The sequence below is a fragment of the Hyposmocoma kahamanoa genome, unplaced genomic scaffold, assembly GCF_003589595.1.
Source record: "Hyposmocoma kahamanoa isolate Upper Pololo Valley unplaced genomic scaffold, ASM358959v1 73980, whole genome shotgun sequence".
In the NCBI taxonomy this organism is placed as follows: Eukaryota; Metazoa; Arthropoda; class Insecta; order Lepidoptera; family Cosmopterigidae; genus Hyposmocoma; species Hyposmocoma kahamanoa.
Window position 1 is genome coordinate 1 of NW_020653877.1, and position 18,746 is coordinate 18,746.

General features: G+C 36.5%; 1 protein-coding gene across 1 annotated transcript; it reads left to right on the forward strand.

Annotated features, from left to right (window-relative positions):
* The first annotated feature begins 271 nt into the window (after window positions 1-271).
* LOC113232334 (UTP--glucose-1-phosphate uridylyltransferase) lies at window positions 272-6,176 on the forward strand. Its single transcript, XM_026467011.1, has 4 exons — window positions 272-492; window positions 1,897-2,092; window positions 3,663-4,241; window positions 6,058-6,176. Exons 1-4 carry the CDS (start codon window positions 272-274, stop codon window positions 6,163-6,165), a joined length of 1,104 nt encoding a protein of 367 aa, XP_026322796.1. The 3' UTR covers window positions 6,166-6,176.
* The last annotated feature ends 12,570 nt before the right edge of the window (window positions 6,177-18,746 follow it).

An 18,746-nucleotide genomic window follows, 5' to 3' on the forward strand; every position in this document is an offset into this window, starting at 1 on the left:
GCATACAACATAGATTTTTTCTTGATAAAGTTAAATTTAAAGAATTACAGGAGCTTATGCTATTGATCGCAAACTTTTTTTGATGTGTGTATATGTTAGTGTGTGTGAGTACAAGTAAGTATGTGTCTGTAAGTGTGTGGAATGTGTGAAAGTGTGTGTGTGTCATCCATCCGTAAGACGTACAATATCCAAAGTTATACATTGTCATTATCCTTATGTCCTATTGGTAAACCCTTTACATTGTTCCTGTCTAAAGCTCATAGTCACCTTTATGTCGTCGTTCCAGCACCTGAACAAGACGTACAAGTGCAACGTGCCCCTTGTTCTAATGAACTCGTTCAACACGGACGAGGACACCCAGAAGGTCATCCGGAAGTACAAGGGGCTCAAGTTGGATATCCACACGTTCAATCAGTCGTGCCATCCGCGAATCAACCGCGAATCCCTGCTGCCCGTCACCACGAACGCCAATGTTCAAGATGATATTGAAGCGTAAGTACAACGTTTTTAACCGATTTAAATTTGATGAAAATATTCCACCTCTAAGGGTGACAAACTAGGGGTTGAATGACTTTTGAGGTCGGTTTTTTTAGGACTCTGATACTGAGATTATTTCTTTTTCATAATACCAAGTGACGGGGCGAACAAGTCGTTCGCCTGGTGATAAGGCGACACGCCTGTCGACAACAGTCGCACTGCCACTTAGGGCTTTAAAGCGCAAAGTTCTGAGAGGCACTGCCACTGCGTCCGGCACCCTGAGACATAAGTTGACAAGTGCCATGTGCCTGTTCACCAGCACCCTTACCCTTCAGAACTGGAACACAGTAATGCACACATTACTGCTGGACGAACACTTTCACAAGTTGCTCTACTGCAACGTAAAGTCAGGGCACAACATACAGTTTTAAAACATATGTAGCGTAAATTGGAATGTTCCTTGTAAAATTAAATAATTAGCTGCCTCTGTGGCCGAACGGTTACCATGCCGGACTGCCACGCAGAGGTCCCAGGTTCGATTCCCGGGCCGCGAGAAATATTTGTATGACCTACATTTGTTTCTCTCGTGAGTTTGGGTGTAAATTGTGCTTGTCTATATGTGTGTCCATGGCACCCGCGACACGGGGTTTCCCTAGTGCGGGGCTATGTTGAGTGTGTGTGTAAAAAAAAAAAAAGAAAATAAAGCATTTAAATTTTTATTGAATTAATATTCAATTATTTTTGTGAAATTACTCTACTAGTTTGTTATAATTATTAATGCAAAGGTCCGGCCGGATTCGAACCGACGTCTTCTAGCATACCGTGGCATGATAAAACTTTCATAGATTTGCCATAGATGGCGCTACGACTAAAAAGTCGTTGAAAGACGCGACAACAAGCACATAGAAAAATTCGTGAGGTCCGCTGGTTCGTTCCGTGGCTTAGTTGGTATAGCGTCTGACACGGTAAGCTAGAAGACGTCTGTTCAAATCCGGCCGGATCGAAGGAATTTTTTCTGAGTGTTCGATCTTTGGTATCTTTGTTGTAATAAAGCATTTCATCAATAACTTTTGTAACTAAAAGGAAAAATAAAGTGGGGTGCATTAATATTAGACATGACTGGTTGATGGATTTATCACCTCAGTCAACCGTAACCACCATGTGACCACGGGACCTGTAAATGGCACCAAATGTTGGTTTGTTTGGAAAAACAGATATACGCGAGAAAAAATAGTTTCATTTCTAATATGTGTAACAATCGCGAAAATCTAAGAACTCGAAACATAAAGAAATGAGAAAGAGATTCTCATTATTTCAATAGCGATTGGCGGCTTTTATCAAAGAACCGCACAGTTAAAATGCCAATCTCATACATTGCTTATATAAGCATATAAGCCTATAACTGATTTGTCGTTCCAGGTGGTACCCACCCGGGCACGGCGACTTCTACGAGTCGTTCCACAACTCCGGCCTGCTCCAGAAGTTCATCACAGAAGGGCGCACCTATTGCTTCATCAGCAACATAGACAACCTCGGCGCCACTGTCGACTTGAACATACTCAATCTGCTTCTCAACCCGGATCCTCAGAAGCCAGTCAAAGAATTCGTTATGGAGGTCAGGTTTACTTATTAATTGGACGTAGTTAAGCAAAAGGATCTAATCCATAAAATTATCAAGAAATGAGTTATATGTACCAAACTATTCCTAACCTCTTAGATCAGTCATACATAAATAAATATCTCTGGAGTTACATGACATTAATAATATATAATAATTAAGTTTTGAAAATTAAATATGAGTGAGAAACGCTTTTAAACTTCAAACTGCCATATCTCGATAGTGACTGGGTGTGTGTCTTACGTCTAGACAATAAGTTGAAATATATATAACCAAGGTACAATAAAATCTTAAATACCAGAAACTAAAACTTTGATTAAATTATATAAATAAAAGTGAGTGCCCGCGGCAAGGTGCCCAAGATGCTGGCAGCATTCCCCCTTTGTATGCTAATGCGTTGGGCATGACAGACTATTAATTTTTTAGATAAAAATTTTTACAGATGAGGGGCACCGTGATCCCACGGGCCCAAGGGTTTCGACTCCAAATGTCGGGGCCGAGGTCCTGGTACTTATTACTTTCATACCCTCGTAAAATTTTATTTAAAAATCTAAAATTAAAAGCAGCTGCATGACGAGACTGATCTAGATTTTCTGTGAACTGTACCCCCTTTTCATCCACTCTTAGTTATTTGTTGTTGAAAGTATATGGTTCGCTCTGAAGAAAAAATCAAACTCCATGTGAAGACGGTTTTCTTTTTACACCGGTCTGGTCAACTCAGTCAATCTCGATAATCAGCTAATCTAAATAATAATAACATCATAGCCCCGCATTAGGGAAACCCTGTGTCGCGGGTACCATAGACACACTCATAGACAATCACAAATTACACCCAAACTCACAAAAGGTTATAACAATAACCTGTAAAACTGTGAAGGTTATTGCGAATCAACTTTTCGAATAAAATTAAACGTTATATCTAAAATTGGATAATAATATCGACTATTAGAAAGTAGCCGCTTGCCAAAACCGTACATCGTGATGTAAGTGACAGGTGACAAAATCACGGTGATTTGTCACTGTGATTTTTTTTGTAACTAATAATAATTCATTTATATGTGAAAACACTATATAGAAGCTGACGTGTACAAAATAACTATAGGAACGTTTCTTTTTCAATAATATTACATGGGCGTGCACACGTGGGTGTAATAAATCTGCCAGAATGTAAACGCTATCATAGTTAAATTTTTATGGTAATAGCGGCCAATGTGAAAAATTTGACAATGAATTTAGGAATTAGGCACTAGGGAAACCCTGTATCGCGGGTGCCATGGACACACTTGTAGACAATCACAAATTACACACAAATTCACGAGAGAAATAAATGTAGGCCATACAAACATTTCTCTCAGCCCGGGACCTCTGCGTGGCAGTCCACCATGGTAACCGTTCGGCCACGGAGGTCATTTAAAAATTCGGACACTGTATTTATACATTGTATACATTTTATTAGTTAATAACTTTATTTGTTTTCTAAATGCAACGATATTCACGGTGATAGAAATTTAATGCTTTTCCCCATGTCTACTTTGACAAACTTGACCAAAGTTTATTGTTCTTACAGGTCACCGACAAAACGAGAGCTGACGTTAAGGGAGGCACCCTTATCCAGTACGAGGACAAACTGCGTCTTCTGGAAATCGCCCAAGTACCCAAAGAGCACGTGGACGACTTCAAATCAGTCAGTCAGTTCAAGTTCTTCAACACCAACAATCTGTGGGCGAAACTTGACGCCATAAAGCGCGTCGTCGACCAAGGATCTCTCAACATGGAGATAATCGTCAACAACAAGTCCCTGCCTGATGGCTTGAACGTCATTCAGCTGGAAACCGCTGTGGGAGCAGCGATGAAGTGCTTCGAAGGAGGCTTCGGAGTTAATGTCCCTCGAAGCAGGTTCTTGCCCGTCAAAAAGACATCAGACTTACTGCTAGTGATGTCCAACCTGTACAGTTTGTCCCACGGGTCGCTAGTGATGTCTCCACAGCGCATGTTCCCGTCGACTCCCTTGGTGAAGCTGGGCGATAACCACTTTGCTAAAGTTAAGGAGTTTTTGAACCGATTCGCGACGATTCCGGATCTCATCGAGTTGGATCATCTCACCGTGTCTGGTGACGTCACGTTCGGAAGAGGAGTGTCACTCAAGGTTAGTTTTATTTTGTTTTATTGTCAACAAAGAGCCGTTTGTTGAATTGTGAATGAGTTTGTTTTGTTCATGGGGTCAGGAAAATTAATAATTATAACTTTTTAAAAACGACTTCGAAGTTTATGATATTAATTGACTTACTAATTATATGGACGTCGGGACCGCGCTAAAAAGTGTCCGAACTTATAGGGCGTTAAAATCATATACAGAGCGTCATTCACGCTTTAATCTTCGTTTGTTCGACTACAGCGAAGCAAGCAAAATTAAACAGTACTGCGATGACATTACAATTTAAATTCAACGTTTTACCTTTTTCATATTCCTTTACATGTCACTACGTTTAAATAGGTTGACTTGGGACATTTTTTTCGTGGTTTTTGTATTAGACCCGTCGTCCATTTATTTGTAAGTCAATGTGATATTACATCTATTTGCCAAGTTATTGCAATCCTTGTCCGGAAAGTGCACGAAACCGGATTCATCAGTTTGCCACACTTAAAGGTGGAATATTTTCTTTAAATTTAAATGGGATCTTTCGAACGCACGAAGAATCAACAAAATCGGTTCACAAGTTCCTTTTTGGAAGTCGGTTATAAAAAGAGAAATATTTCTGAACATCCAACCCTCGCCTTCGTAATTATAACGAAAAAGAATTGGTTGTTTAAACACGCTGTGGTGGAACATTGACTCTACTAACTCGTCCATTACACACAGTTGCAAAAAAATTTGCCGCTTAATTTTGATGTTGTCATTGTTATATAGTCTTTTTCGAAAACGGAGTAAAATGGCATTTGTATGGATATCCGTTTGCATAAAATTTTAAATAGTCATGTAATGCATTTCAGCTTCCTTAGGTCCCAGGATCAACCCTGTCGCTCTCTTGTTAGGTCCCAGCTATCTTTTCCATGCTTCAATTCCGGTTTCTATTCTCACTCCTTCACTGTTCATGCGGTCAGACTTTGGAATGCACTTCCTATTACTGTTCACGAAAGTAAATCGTTAGCTATTTTTAAAGTGAGAGTTAAGGAGCATTATTTATCTACTATTCCATCCATATCTTAGGTATTATATTATAAATTATGTATTTGTCTAAGTATTTATATAATTTGTAACAATTTAATATTATTATATTATTTTTATATTTCTTTTTTCTTGTTTTGTTGTGCACATATGCCCGTTCTTTTAGTTATAGTGTCCTGTATTTAGGTCTGCAGGAAGAAATTTCTATTAGAAATAAGCAGAACCTTTTGTTTTTAATTTCGCTTGTATTATTTGTGACTCGTTGTATTTTTCCTGTACAATAAACTATTAAATAAATAAGTAATTGTTATCGGCAGTTTTATCGATAGATTGTGAAAGAATGCCAAAAATCTGAATTGTAAATGTTACGGCATGCTAATGATTGCTAATTGCGTTATTGCCTTCTTTTATTTTGACAGGTGATCTACTACTATCAAAATATTTATTATTTTTATTCATACAGATCTTAACAGGAACATGCGGATTTGGTTATGCATATTGAATTAAAATTAAAAACTTTAAAATATGTCTCCTCTTTGTATTTTTTTAACAGACATAGTACCAAATGCAGTGTACGTATGAATGAATTTAGAAAAATTGACATTTCAACTGAACTTATTTTTATATTATTATTATTAGTTGGACGAATAATGGGGCGGTGAACATTCAACAGATAGTCGATAGAATATTTACCGACGGCAATCACTAGCTGCTTGTAAACGGGCAACACTTTTGCCCAACTGCCATTTTACTCCATTTTCAAAAAAGACAGACTATAATTATCTGAATATTTCAGGGCACCGTGATTATAATCGCGAACCACGGCGACCGCATCGACATCCCGTCGGGTGCTTTGCTGGAGAACAAGATAGTGTCGGGCAACCTGCGCATCTTGGACCATTAAAATACGTAACATTGGAAAAAGAGGACGAACAGTCCATTCACGTTGAGAGAGCAGCAGTGTGACGTCAGAGTCGTGGCAATATTGTCATTACACTGGCGTTCGTACGGACAAACGCAAAATAAATTTAATTTAAGTTAAATCTGTCTCTTTCTTTTTGTATAAGAAAAGGACAAACGTGGCTTTTTGGCTACGGTTACTTTGCATGCGAGTTCTGACGAAAATGTGAAGTCCTCGTCTCTAGTTCGTTCCGAGTCCGAGACTATAGAAATCTAGAAAACTCGGACCCAGTTCGGTTGTCACTTGTGTACCTAGAGATAAAATGATCCCTGTGACCTTTTGGACCGCCATTTCTCGGATTCGGACTGATACGATTGGGGTGTAGTGTGTAAACACTCATTACACTGCGCATGTTTTCTGGTGGATAAAATGTAAACATTAATTCTAATTGCTAATGTAATTCCTGTAATCCGCACATCAAAATAAGTACAGAATTGTACTGCTAGCGCTTTATACATATTCTTCTATTAAGAGATAAAGGTTATAAACGGGCAACAGCATGCAAGAAAGAATGAGAACAAGTACGTTACGAGAATTCAAACTGAGGCCTATGTAAAGGTGTTTTGAGAATTTATATATCTTATTTCGTTTCGGAAATATAAAATCGAGCAACGGTCGATCTGACCTCCGCAGCCAAGAAGAACGAACTAAATGTACTATGGTCCTAAAAACAAGTAGTCTTGCGCATAGATCTTCGTACTACGGACGAGTTGAAACATGTAAAAATAATAATAAGACTTATCCCACAAACACCTGGAGACTAATCCCGGTAAATGCCAAAGGAAAAACCAATGTTATCTGTGGGAAAAACCAAAATTAAACCATATATATAACGCTGTCAATGTGACACGTTGCGTGCATTTGCTATCGCGCTAATGATTTAACGTTTTAACTACATATGTATAACTGAGGAAACGTATTTACCTTTCGCAGGTCAACGTTTCCATTGTAGCTAAGTTCTTGCGCACAAAACTTACCAATTTATCGTTATGCGAAATAACCAAATCACTTGAAATTCGATTCTCGAAAACAGACACAGGTCGTACAAAAAAATGAAACTTGTTTGAACGATCAACTAGTCCTTACGACGTGCATCTTCTGACGTATTCGTCGACAACAGTGTAAACACTCTCAAATATATTTGTGTGGACGAATTGGTCAAAACTCGGCAGAAACCGAGCCCTCACACGTAAAGTATCGTATGTCAAAATTGCCAAGTTTACAGGGGAGCCTTTTAAAGTTCTGAATTCACTGAAATAAGCATAACACGTGACTTTACATTTCTCACTTTTATTCGGCAAATCTCGTTACACACGTTGAGTATCATAAAATATCGGTTAGATGATCTATTAGATGATCACTCTGTGTGAGTAACAAGCTTTGCCGAATAAAACGGAGAACTTTAAATCACTCCCCTGTAAACTTGGCAATTTCGACATACGATACTTTACGTGGGAGGCGTCGAAACTCGCTTCCATAGTAACCATAGCCTTTAGTTTATTTCTTTTTTAAAATCTTTATTTATGAACTTTTGTACAATGTATATACCAGTGCCATCGTATCCTAAACTATAGCTTACACGTTTGGGCGGCGGTGCTGGAGACCCGATTCAACAAACAGTCTTTTTGCCTGTTTCGTGGGGACTGATTATTACACAATTTATAACACCTACGGATCTGCAGGTGTCTCATCAACGCCGCCCTCTGTTGTTAGTACCGGACACACTCCAGTAAATAAACAAATAATTTACTTTCTCCCAACATATACATTGTGTAGTCTAAGTACTATAACAATAGGCAATAGGTTGGGAGACAGGAGCTCAAACTAGGTTAGAACTGTGCTATCAGTCTCATGGCTTCTAACATCCGATAATCGATGGTCGATGACATAGGGATGACAAAAATAAGAGAAACAGCATATTCGAGTAGGTGTGTCTACGTGTGTGTGCGTGTGCGTGAGTGTGTGTTTTTTTTGCTTGTGCGTTTGTGTGTGTTCGTGTGTGGTGAGGGGATGTCTAGTAACGCAACATTTCTATTGGTTATATACCTGGAGATGCTAAAAGTCCTCAATTTACTCGTTGCTAAGTTTTTTAAACCAGCTTGAAACAACCCGTTTGTTGATTTTATTGTAGAATCGACCATCTCGATATACAATGTATTTTTATATGAAAGCTGTTTTACCCTTAAAATGCAATGTAACAAGTGATATGCATCTTCCACAACTCCACATAACTCGCAATTAGGAGAATTGTTTTATTCATTAAAAAGCGAAACTGTCTAATGGAACGTGTCCGGTTCTCATCCTTTTTGCGATGACAATTATTTTCCTAGCATAGTCGCATTCTGCTTTACTTTAGAGTTGTCAAATATTTAATAGCTCCAAGTTTTAAGGCTTGCAGTCATCAAAATTTGATCACATGTCCGGGCAAACCACAAACCCGCGACATTGTGTAATTATAACCAATTTGAATTATATATTGCATTTCATATGGGAAATCAAACACTTCGTATTATTATTTAAAAAAAGCAATAATATCGTCTTTTTATTAATAAATGACAAATCGACTGTGAACTGGCAACCGGTACTATCTCAATTTTGAGAACTTTACACGATGAAGAAAAAATGGTTTGCGTCATCTGGTTTATTAAATAAAAATACTAGTGTATGTGTAGTAACAATATTTAAAAACTACGTATTTTTATTTAACAAATCAGATGCTATATAAATGACGCAAACAACTTTTATCTTCACCCTGTAAAGTCACAGTCGAAACGTCATTCGTACTAAGGGCTCGATAACTCAGGACTCACGTGCAATGAACTTAAAAGTTCTGATAACTCGTCCATTTCTCGATTATTGCCTGGTCAAGACTTAACACGGCGAAGTCGTCACGGAGAAAATAAATACTCTAATGTAATGTTTAGTACATAGCTTATAAGTAATATAAACAATCGTCGACTATTATACGTGTTCCGTCGTAAGGCGAACATTTTTCATATCGGCTACATTTTAAGTGTTGTACAGACAACCTCAAATGGCTCCGGTTGATAACAGAAAAAATGTATAGTAAAATTGTATAGAAAACACAAGCCTTAAAAATTATCACGATTGAAAAAAAAACAAATTCAATAGGTACGTCACATATAGCAAACACTTTTTGTTATATGAACTGAGCTAAATAGAACACAAATATAGTAAAGGTGTACATTTCTTAAATGACTGTATAATCGATTGTAAAAAAAATAAATTCCGAATTAAAGCCAGTGTCCCTGCGACTCAAGCAACATGAACCGTATTAGAACGGTAAAAATTTGATTAAGAGGCTATCGACCCTTGATATATGAAGTTTTAATCCGAATATACGTTATGCTCAAATATTTCCTTAATGCTCGAACGATATTTAGTCAGGAGAGAGAGTGATATCACATTAGCAGTTTTTGCGCCCAATAAATGACATATTGCAATGTCAAAATCGTGCTATTGATTAGTCAGAAACTTTTACTACATCCTAAACCTCGTGATCTCGTTACCAGCTTACGTTGTGTTGAAAAATGTATATTGATAGTAGCAACTTACTCCACAAACCTTACATACTAATTTGAACATTTGGCCGCAAGTTCGCACCTGCTGCGGGACATTCAAGGTTCGCGTTTGCTATGTTGGAGAAAAAGGTGGCGGGTTTTTGTAATTTTTACACGATTTTATGTCATTTATGTACGTAAGATCATTTGAATTTCTAAATGTGAATTTCTAAGTGTCGAGGTGAATTTCGATACGTATTACCTAATACTTAATTTTATACTAACATGTACTTATATCTGGCATTACACGCACGTCTTTATTCATTTATTTATGTGTCGCAATCTGACGTCACGGATTGTGTTGTGTATATGAATCCTATACCGTTCTGACGCATCACGACACGACACGTCACGTCCGACAAATGTAGATCCGGATTAATTTGCTTACGTATAATTATAATACATAGACTTTTCGTTCTAGCTGTATTTAGGGCGACTAACCGATTGTGTTTATTTTGGTTATCCACGTACGTAATCGTGCCTTACTTATCTCTCCCGTTGGAAGAGATACCTACATATGTAACTTACTTTTTCTTTTAAAAACTTAAAAGAAAAGATTAAGAGCACAGATATATAAGTTGTTTTGAGAAACTTCTGCACTGAAAGAATTTTTTATTGTTATGATTATCAGAGACCATATCGCACCCTTAGTAATTATAAGGGCACAATCCAAAAAAAGTAGATTTTTGGGAAATCGCGTATTAAGATTCTGGATTCCTACATTATACCTATTTTTTCAAATATCATGCTTATTATTTAAGTTATAAATATGAAATTTGGCAGATTTGTTCTTTGATAAATGTATTATAAATAGCAATAAAAAAAAATAATATAAATAAATTCTATAAGTTTCAAGCAAGTTAAAAATCACTTTCAAGTTAGACCCATATAGTACAAAAAATATAACAGAAATATGGAGCTATTTATGTTTGATCCCATTTATTATTTAAGTCCCTATCAATTCCCAAATTTCCCAAAAATCTACTTTTTTTGGATTGTGCCCTTATATTACTAAGGGTGCGATATGTCTGTGATTTTTGTGCATATTGCTGGCTATGCGCTAAATAATAACATTTTATTTCTTCTATTCATTATTACTGTCTTAGGGTCGTATTCTAGAACTCTACTCAATGCTCAAGTCAGGATTGCAATGGAAACACAAACACTGAAAATACGACCCTAATGGCAGGTACTTGAGTATGATTTCGAGTGCTTTAAACCATACTCAAATCCAGACTTGAGCATTGAGTAGAGTTCTAGAATACGACCCTTAGATTGGTAAAACAGTGCGAATGTTTTTGTGCACAAAATATAATTATGTATTTTTCGTGAATTTTTGGGTCCGCTTTTTATGCCTCTGGTTCGAAATGTCCCCCGAGTTTTTGCCCCCTGTTTTAATAAATTTTGGATCAATATTTTTTTGTCAAATACCTATTAAGTACTGTTAACACATTGTATTCAATAATAGCTATGAATTACATTAAATCGTGGGCATACCAACCAGGGGCATAACGAACGGACCCGTGTTTTTGGAGAAATCTCACCAGATTCACACGTTCATTATTGTAGTTGTTTTAGTTAATATAGTTCAATTAATAAGTACATTTTTATAGTTTTTTAGTACCTATTTTCGTGTTGATCAGTAAAAGTATTCCATATTTTATAGTAAGATTTTGTTTTTGGATGTAGGTCGGTGGGTTTCAATAAATTTGTTGATTATTGTTGCAGACCGTCTTTTATTTACCCTTAAAAGGAGCATGATGGCGCATAGGTAAATTTTTTTTATAATAAATAAATAAATCGTGCGCTTGGTGGTAAGCGACACACCTAAGGCTCAAGGAAGCGAATTTTTGTAGCGATATTGAACATAGCCTAATGAACTTGTAACTTATGTACAAACTACATACGAGCCAAAAATGACGTCACGCGTCATTCACGCGCATGCTCGAGAATGCTTGCGCATTGTGACGTCAAACGTCGATGAAATAATGATAGAATAAATAAATGAAATATTATTTATTGCACATTCAATTACAGTTAAAATACAATACAGTAACTTTGGTGTAAAGGTGTAAAGAGTAAGATAATGTGCAACAGGCGGCCTTGTTGCTATGTAGCAATTTCTTCCAGGTAACCTTAGGACAAATTTGGGATATGCAAAAGGGGTGCAACCAAAGAATGTCCCAAGTACACTACGTAATAATTATTAATGATCTCGTATACGTAGGAAATACTACAGCTTCGAGGGGCAGTAGCGAGAAAGCTCGCGAATGTCTGTGTATCCCTCTGAGCTAACAATTGCAATAACAAAAGTGGTCGCGTGATGCGCGAGCTCGCAATGGCTGTTAATATCAATCGCGAGTTTGTGGCGTACGTATAACATATTTAATAATAATAATTTACGGAATATGTTACTTAAGTCTCGTATTTATCTCAAAATAAACTGAGCAGCACTGAATCTTCAATATCAACAATCGCAGGGTGAGACTGATTATTAATGGAAATTTTGGTCGAAATAGGCCGGCGAGATTTCAATTCTCGTCTCGTCTCGCCTCGCCAGTGGAAAACCACCTTAAGCTGGCAGTACTTCCCTGGACAAAGTCTTTGACAAGGACCTCTATTGCTTGCCACTGAAACCGCCAGTGTCTACCACTACGGGTAGTATTAGCTGGTAACTGGACGAAGGCGACCGGCGGAGCGGTGGTGACAGCGACGGGCGTCTAGTGATTCTATGCTGGGATTATTATTCAAATAAAACATGTTCGGACTGCTAAGCTATGAGATTTATTTAAGTAATGTGACTATTGTAAGCTACAGAACGTGGCTAAACCATTCCTTGGGCTACATCTTAATTCTACTGAATACTAGACACTTTCAATGAGAACATTTCTACGTTACGATTAGTTTTACAATATGCATGAAAGAGATATGTCTTAGTTTAAAACAATATTGGAAATTGTAAACACTGCCGTACTTACGACAAGAACAGTAAGTGTATATGAATTTCAAACACTGTACTGTTAATATTGTAAGCACGGCCAAACAGACGCAATGTAAATGCAGTAAAAAAATATTGAAGATTTTGAAGTACTAAAATAAAAAAAGTGTAAAAATGAAATAATGTCGAGTTATACAATAGTAAATATTAGCTTATCCTAACTACAATGGAATAAGTTCTTACTGTTAGTAGATATATTCATTATTAAAAAGATTATAAAGTTAGACTTGTGGTCCAATGATACCGATAGAGGCTGGCGATGCGTGTAAAAGCTATTTCATGCCAGTTAATGGAACGACTGCCTATTCTTCTTGGCAGTGATGAACGCTAGTGTAAACTAGGTTCATTATATTAATTGTAAACGTCATGTCGACCCCTCCTACTGAAAGTATTGTATGTCGACATTGTCAAGTCTACAGCATTTCAAGGTTCTGGATTCACTGTGTATCAATGAAAGACATCCATTACTTACTAATTTTTTTCTGGGTTCACCTACAGGGTACATATATTTCTTACTCGACTTAAATATTAACACTTAAACAAGGGTCGGTTTATACTGTGGCAGAACGAAATGGAAGCCAACGTTTGTAACATAGCATAATAAACTAGGCTATGCAAATTGGTAAATAAATACAGTGACCAATTGGATATTCCCACTGACTCTACTCTGTTTCGCTCTGTTCTTATAACTCCAAATTAATTACCTAATAATTTTATTTCCCTTTACACGGTAACTTTTTTTGTTAATTCAAAAATATTTCTTATACTTGTGATGTTCTTGAACTTACCAAATGTTTTATTAAATATGCTTTAGTTTGTGTTATTTGTTTGATGTTAATTCAAGTTGTTTATGCATTGTCTAGTAACTAATATCGCAAGAGATATTCAACTGTAATTGTTAGCATAAGTTCCTATGTTTGTAATAATGTATTCAAACGTTGATAAATCTAAAAATAAATAAATAAACTTTCTGTAACGCACAAACTAGAAACGAGCCAAGATATTGCGTCGTATCACAATTGATCATTCAGTACAAAAAAATCGCTTCCACTTTTTTCCGCCGTAATATAAATTGAGCCTTAGTAACATGGCGTTAAACTAGTTAGAAAAATGTTTATATTCGTATAGGCAAATAAATTCCGCCGCCAAAAACACCATTTCACTTATAATAACGCAATACAACAATAATAATAATGAATTTGAAAAATATACCTATAAAAGCCTAAAATAAGATAAGGACCTGCATAGATTTCCGTTTATTCTATTGCCTCCTTGCGTGGCAGTACTTAAAAATAGTACCAGACGCATTGGCGGAAAAATTCTCAGTATTCGGCGTAAAGCAGTCTACCCCAAAAGGAAGCAATACGAGCACTGACAAGAGAGAAGTCAGGGAATTCCACTTCGGCGAACATGCTCGCTGCACTACAGAAACGCGGTTACTTCATAAAAATGCGGAACGCGTCATTGTGTTACACTCTTAAGGCGCGTTCCCACTATGTCGTCACGTTTTATTATCGTTGGACGACTGTCGTGTCTAGCCCGTTCCCATAACACGACTATCTGTCGTGGACGATTTTTTATCGTTGAACAACTGTCGTGACTAGCTGTTACCACTGAGACGACAGTTTGTAGTTGTAACGACAAAAAATCGTGAACGACAGTTAATCATGTCGTGCTATATATGAACAACTTCATTTAAATATACAAGCCACGACAGTGTAAACTGCACGACAATCTGTCGTCACGACATAGTGGGAACGCGCCCTTAAGGTATAATCCATGCTCTAAGGGTGGTACCAAATTGTCTGCGCGAAGTCCGTATAATAACATCTCCATGCAGACGAAATCTGCAACAATTGCATGTAGAGATCATGGCAGTTATCGCCGCGCGCCTAGCTCAGGAGCTCAGTGAAAAAGTTGACGTCGAGATGGAAGCGCGGACGCTACTTCTGTTACTATTGTTACGGCGTAATCGAAGCCAAATAGGAAAGCGTACTACGTGAGTAGATGCACTATTATTACGTTGTTATACGGAAAATGATTTTTATGCACCCTGAGACAAGTTGACAAGTCCCATGTGACTGTAATTTCAAAAGCAAAAAAATAATAATACCGTTATTCTCGTAAGAATGCCAATTACTACTTTTGATTCTTGGACTATCATTCACATCGACGCTTGAGTTGAAGTCTCAATCGCATGCAGTCAATCTGTTAGCAGCCTAAGGTACCTGACACTATTGGATGAAAAGTTGAGGTTTGTATTCTGTATTTAAGGCTTAAAAAGTTTCTTAAAATGTCATTAGCTAGTGTAACAACGAAGTGGTACGAAAATTTATTTTACCTCTCACAGACTAAAGGTTATATAACATTTTTCTTTATACTTATATACTCAGAACCAAATTGTAGATTGGGGTGTCAGGTATCTTTGGGCATTAAATGTATTTATTGGAATTAACCCACAATACGCAGGTGTAAAAGTATACAGGTAGAATGCCAAAAATAGGGGTAACTTAATTTCGTCCCTATATTTCGTTAGTTTTCTGACGCATCGAAAACAATATTAAGCCGAATTGAAATTCCCTCTTCTCTCTCCATGTCTCCAATAAAACTTTTTCTAACCAGCAATAAATATGGTGATTCCTTAAGAAATAGATACTTATTTAAATCAGTGTAGTAGATACTTGTTTAGGTTGACATATAGATTTTATAGTAAAGATTAGTTTTACGACCTGCAATATAAAAATTGTATAATATCAGAGTAAAAAACATTAGCAATAAGGTTATGAAGGTATCACCGCTGCGGTAGGCAGAGTAAAATTACGTCACAACTTTGAACGCCAAAAAAGAACCGCACGATGATGAACTCATTTCCAGCTTACGTTTCGTTTAGAATTTCTTTAAACTTAGATAACAATATTGAATTGAATCAAACATATAAACAAGTAAATACAAGTTTATTAAAGAAAAACTTAGCAGTCACAACTAGGAGTGCCGCAGACGTCTGCAATCGCGGATCATTGGCATATTTTTAGATATCTGCTTCCGCATACGACATCCACATCAACCGATGCCGAGTTTTTGCGGATGCGGATGTTTTGCAGTACGACAAGATCGTCGAGAGCAGGCTCTACTCAAGGCGCGTACCGAGTGCTAGTGCTAATTAGCCAACTATGAACCGAAAATTCGGCAGAGTGCAGGCAACGACAAGTTTGTTTTCTAAACAAAAAATTATTGGTTTACATTGACTAGTGAAGTTCTTAATTCAAGATAGCTCAGATCTATTCGCATAAAAGGCGGCCCATGACGTCTTTAAAAACTTTTAACATTTCTATGCTTTATTTTTTACTTAATCATATTTCAACGATGAATGAATCCACAATGATCCACATTTATTCAGAAAAAAGAATTGACAACGATGAAAAATCCGCGTCCACGTCTGCAGATATCATCGCAAACCACATCTACGGCATTCCTAGTTACAATAAGTATAAACCACGTTTCTTATCTAAACTAAAAGAACGCTACCTATCTTGTTTAATCATAGAAACTTCGTATGGAAAGTATTAAAAAAGAATTACGAAGGTATGTCTACATGTGGACTTTCACGAACAATAATTTCCTATGGAACAACACGCAGAGTAGAAAAGAAGCACTGAACATTTCCACTTGAAATTGAAACCTGTTCATCTATATTGTTGTACTTTTAGGTGCTATTAATTTAATTATTTACGGAATATTGTAGTCGGTAACGTTCACATGAAAATGTATTGCAAACTAAAAGTTAACACGTTCATCGCCGTGGTGGGTCAAAATGGCCGCCTCTAACTATTTTGCGGCCATTTGGACCTCCAAAGGATTTTTGACGGCATACCTACTTTTCTTTAATTCCTAATTGAATTTAAAAGTTACAAAGCAATAATCTCAGTACAGAGTACTTACTAAAAAAACCGACCTCAAAAGTACGTGGAATTACGTCTATTTGCTAAGTTTCATTGAAATATCCCCTAGTTCGCCACTATACAGGACTTGATACTGGAGATAATAAAAATAGGTTCTCACTACGACACTACTCAAAGTATATCGAGGGAAAAACGCCTTGAATTGATGAAATAGGAAAAGCAACTAAATAAATAATTGCTAAAAGTAATTGCTCCTAAATTAAAGTTAGGCGCTATTTATAAAAATGAATCTTCATGCGTGAACAGCCACCCTTTGAGGTGGATGATTTTCTTCAAAATGAAATGAGACCACTATGGAAGTACCCCGTTTCCAACAAAAAAAAGAATCATGAAAATCGGTTCACAAATACCGGAGTTATCGCGTAACATACATACAAAAAAAAGAAAAAAAAAGAACGTACAGTCGAATTGAGAACCTCCTCCTTTTTTGAAGTCGGTTAATAAAAAAATGGTAAATGTGAATGTCATTCTAAAATCAAAGACGTATGTCAGTTTTACATAAACGTTGACCGGGGCAGCCTATACGTAATAATTATTCCATTCAGGCCGCGCCGGGTTCAAATGCCCGGCACTTCAAAAATTCCCGAATTAGTGCCAAATAATAAAATATCGCAAAAAAAAACTTAATGAGACAAAAACAAATTATATAAGCCAATGTCAATTTTTAATTCTAGCCGGCGACGAACGTGTTAAATTTGTTTATAAGTAACCACTTGGTAACCAGAAACAATAGCAAAATATGGAAAATAAGATCATTATGTTTCAAAATAACTACGATTAATTTTAACTAATCAGAATAGGTAGGACAAAATAACATAGACTCAGTGATATGTTAAAAATAAATTCGCTTTAACGACTAGTGAGCAAAGACAAAATGTGATTGGACATTTCATTTATTATAATTGATCGTTTGTTTTCTTAACACTTTAATTAGGCATCACCGTGATATATCCTTATGACTCCTCGGTGTCAAACACACAATTGCTTATTTCATAGAAACGCTTAGGCCACATTTACACTTCAATTAATTGTTCCCATACCTACGTCGACTCGCTAGACGTATCTCAGTTATTTTCATCTACGCTGTCTCTATAATATCTATGTCGTTTTTGTTCCACCTACAACAAGGCTATAATGTCTGCCCCGCTTTCATGCTTGATACTTCGGCTTTATCATATCTATGTTGTTTTTATTCTATCTACGTTAAGGTTATATAATCTGTCCCGCTTTTATGACCTCTAGTTCGACTTTATCATATCTGTGTTGATTTTATTCCATCTACATCAAGTCTATAATGTCTGTCCCGCTTTTATGCTCTCTATTACGATTTATAATATCTGTGTTGCTTTCATCCCATTTACGTCAATTGTATAATACCTGTCCCGCTTTTATGACCTCTACTTCGACTTTATCATATCTGTGTTGTTTTTATCTCATCTATGTCAAGTCTATAATAAATATACCGCTTTTATGACTCTACTTCGACTTTATTTTCTATATCTGTGTTGTTTTTATTCTATCTGCGTCAAGTCTATAATGTCTGTCACGCTTTTATGCTCTCTATTTCGATCTTTAATGTCTGTGTTGCTCTCATTCCATTTACGTCAAGTCTATAATACCTGTCGCGCTTTTATTCCCTGTAAGTTGTGTACTATAAGTGGAGTAGAAAATATCGGAATGCATTACCATAAACAATTTTTACTTGATTTCTGCAATATTGATCTCTGGTGTCATAACTGTGAGTAGATCAGTCTACGAACGATATCATTATTTTAACTTAAGATTATACTGAAAACTGATATATAGTAATCAAGTGAAATCGAAATTTGTTATGTAATAGGTATAATCTTATAGATAATTATTTATCTTTGATTTTTATATTTAAATTCTTTTAAATTATGTTGTTACAGGACAAATATTATTAACACATTACTAGTGAACACGTTCTTTATCAGTAGGTACTGTGGTCATTATATATAATTTACA

Bases quoted from the DNA above. Each gene is read 5' to 3' on its own strand.
- LOC113232334 (XM_026467011.1), top strand. From the start codon at position 272: ATGTCGTCGTTCCAGCACCTGAACAAGACGTACAAGTGCAACGTGCCC. The intron at 493-1,896 runs GTAAGTACAACG...TTGTCGTTCCAG, and splicing joins GTTCAAGATGATATTGAAGC to GTGGTACCCACCCGGGCACG. The intron at 4,242-6,057 runs GTTAGTTTTATT...TGAATATTTCAG, and splicing joins GAAGAGGAGTGTCACTCAAG to GGCACCGTGATTATAATCGC.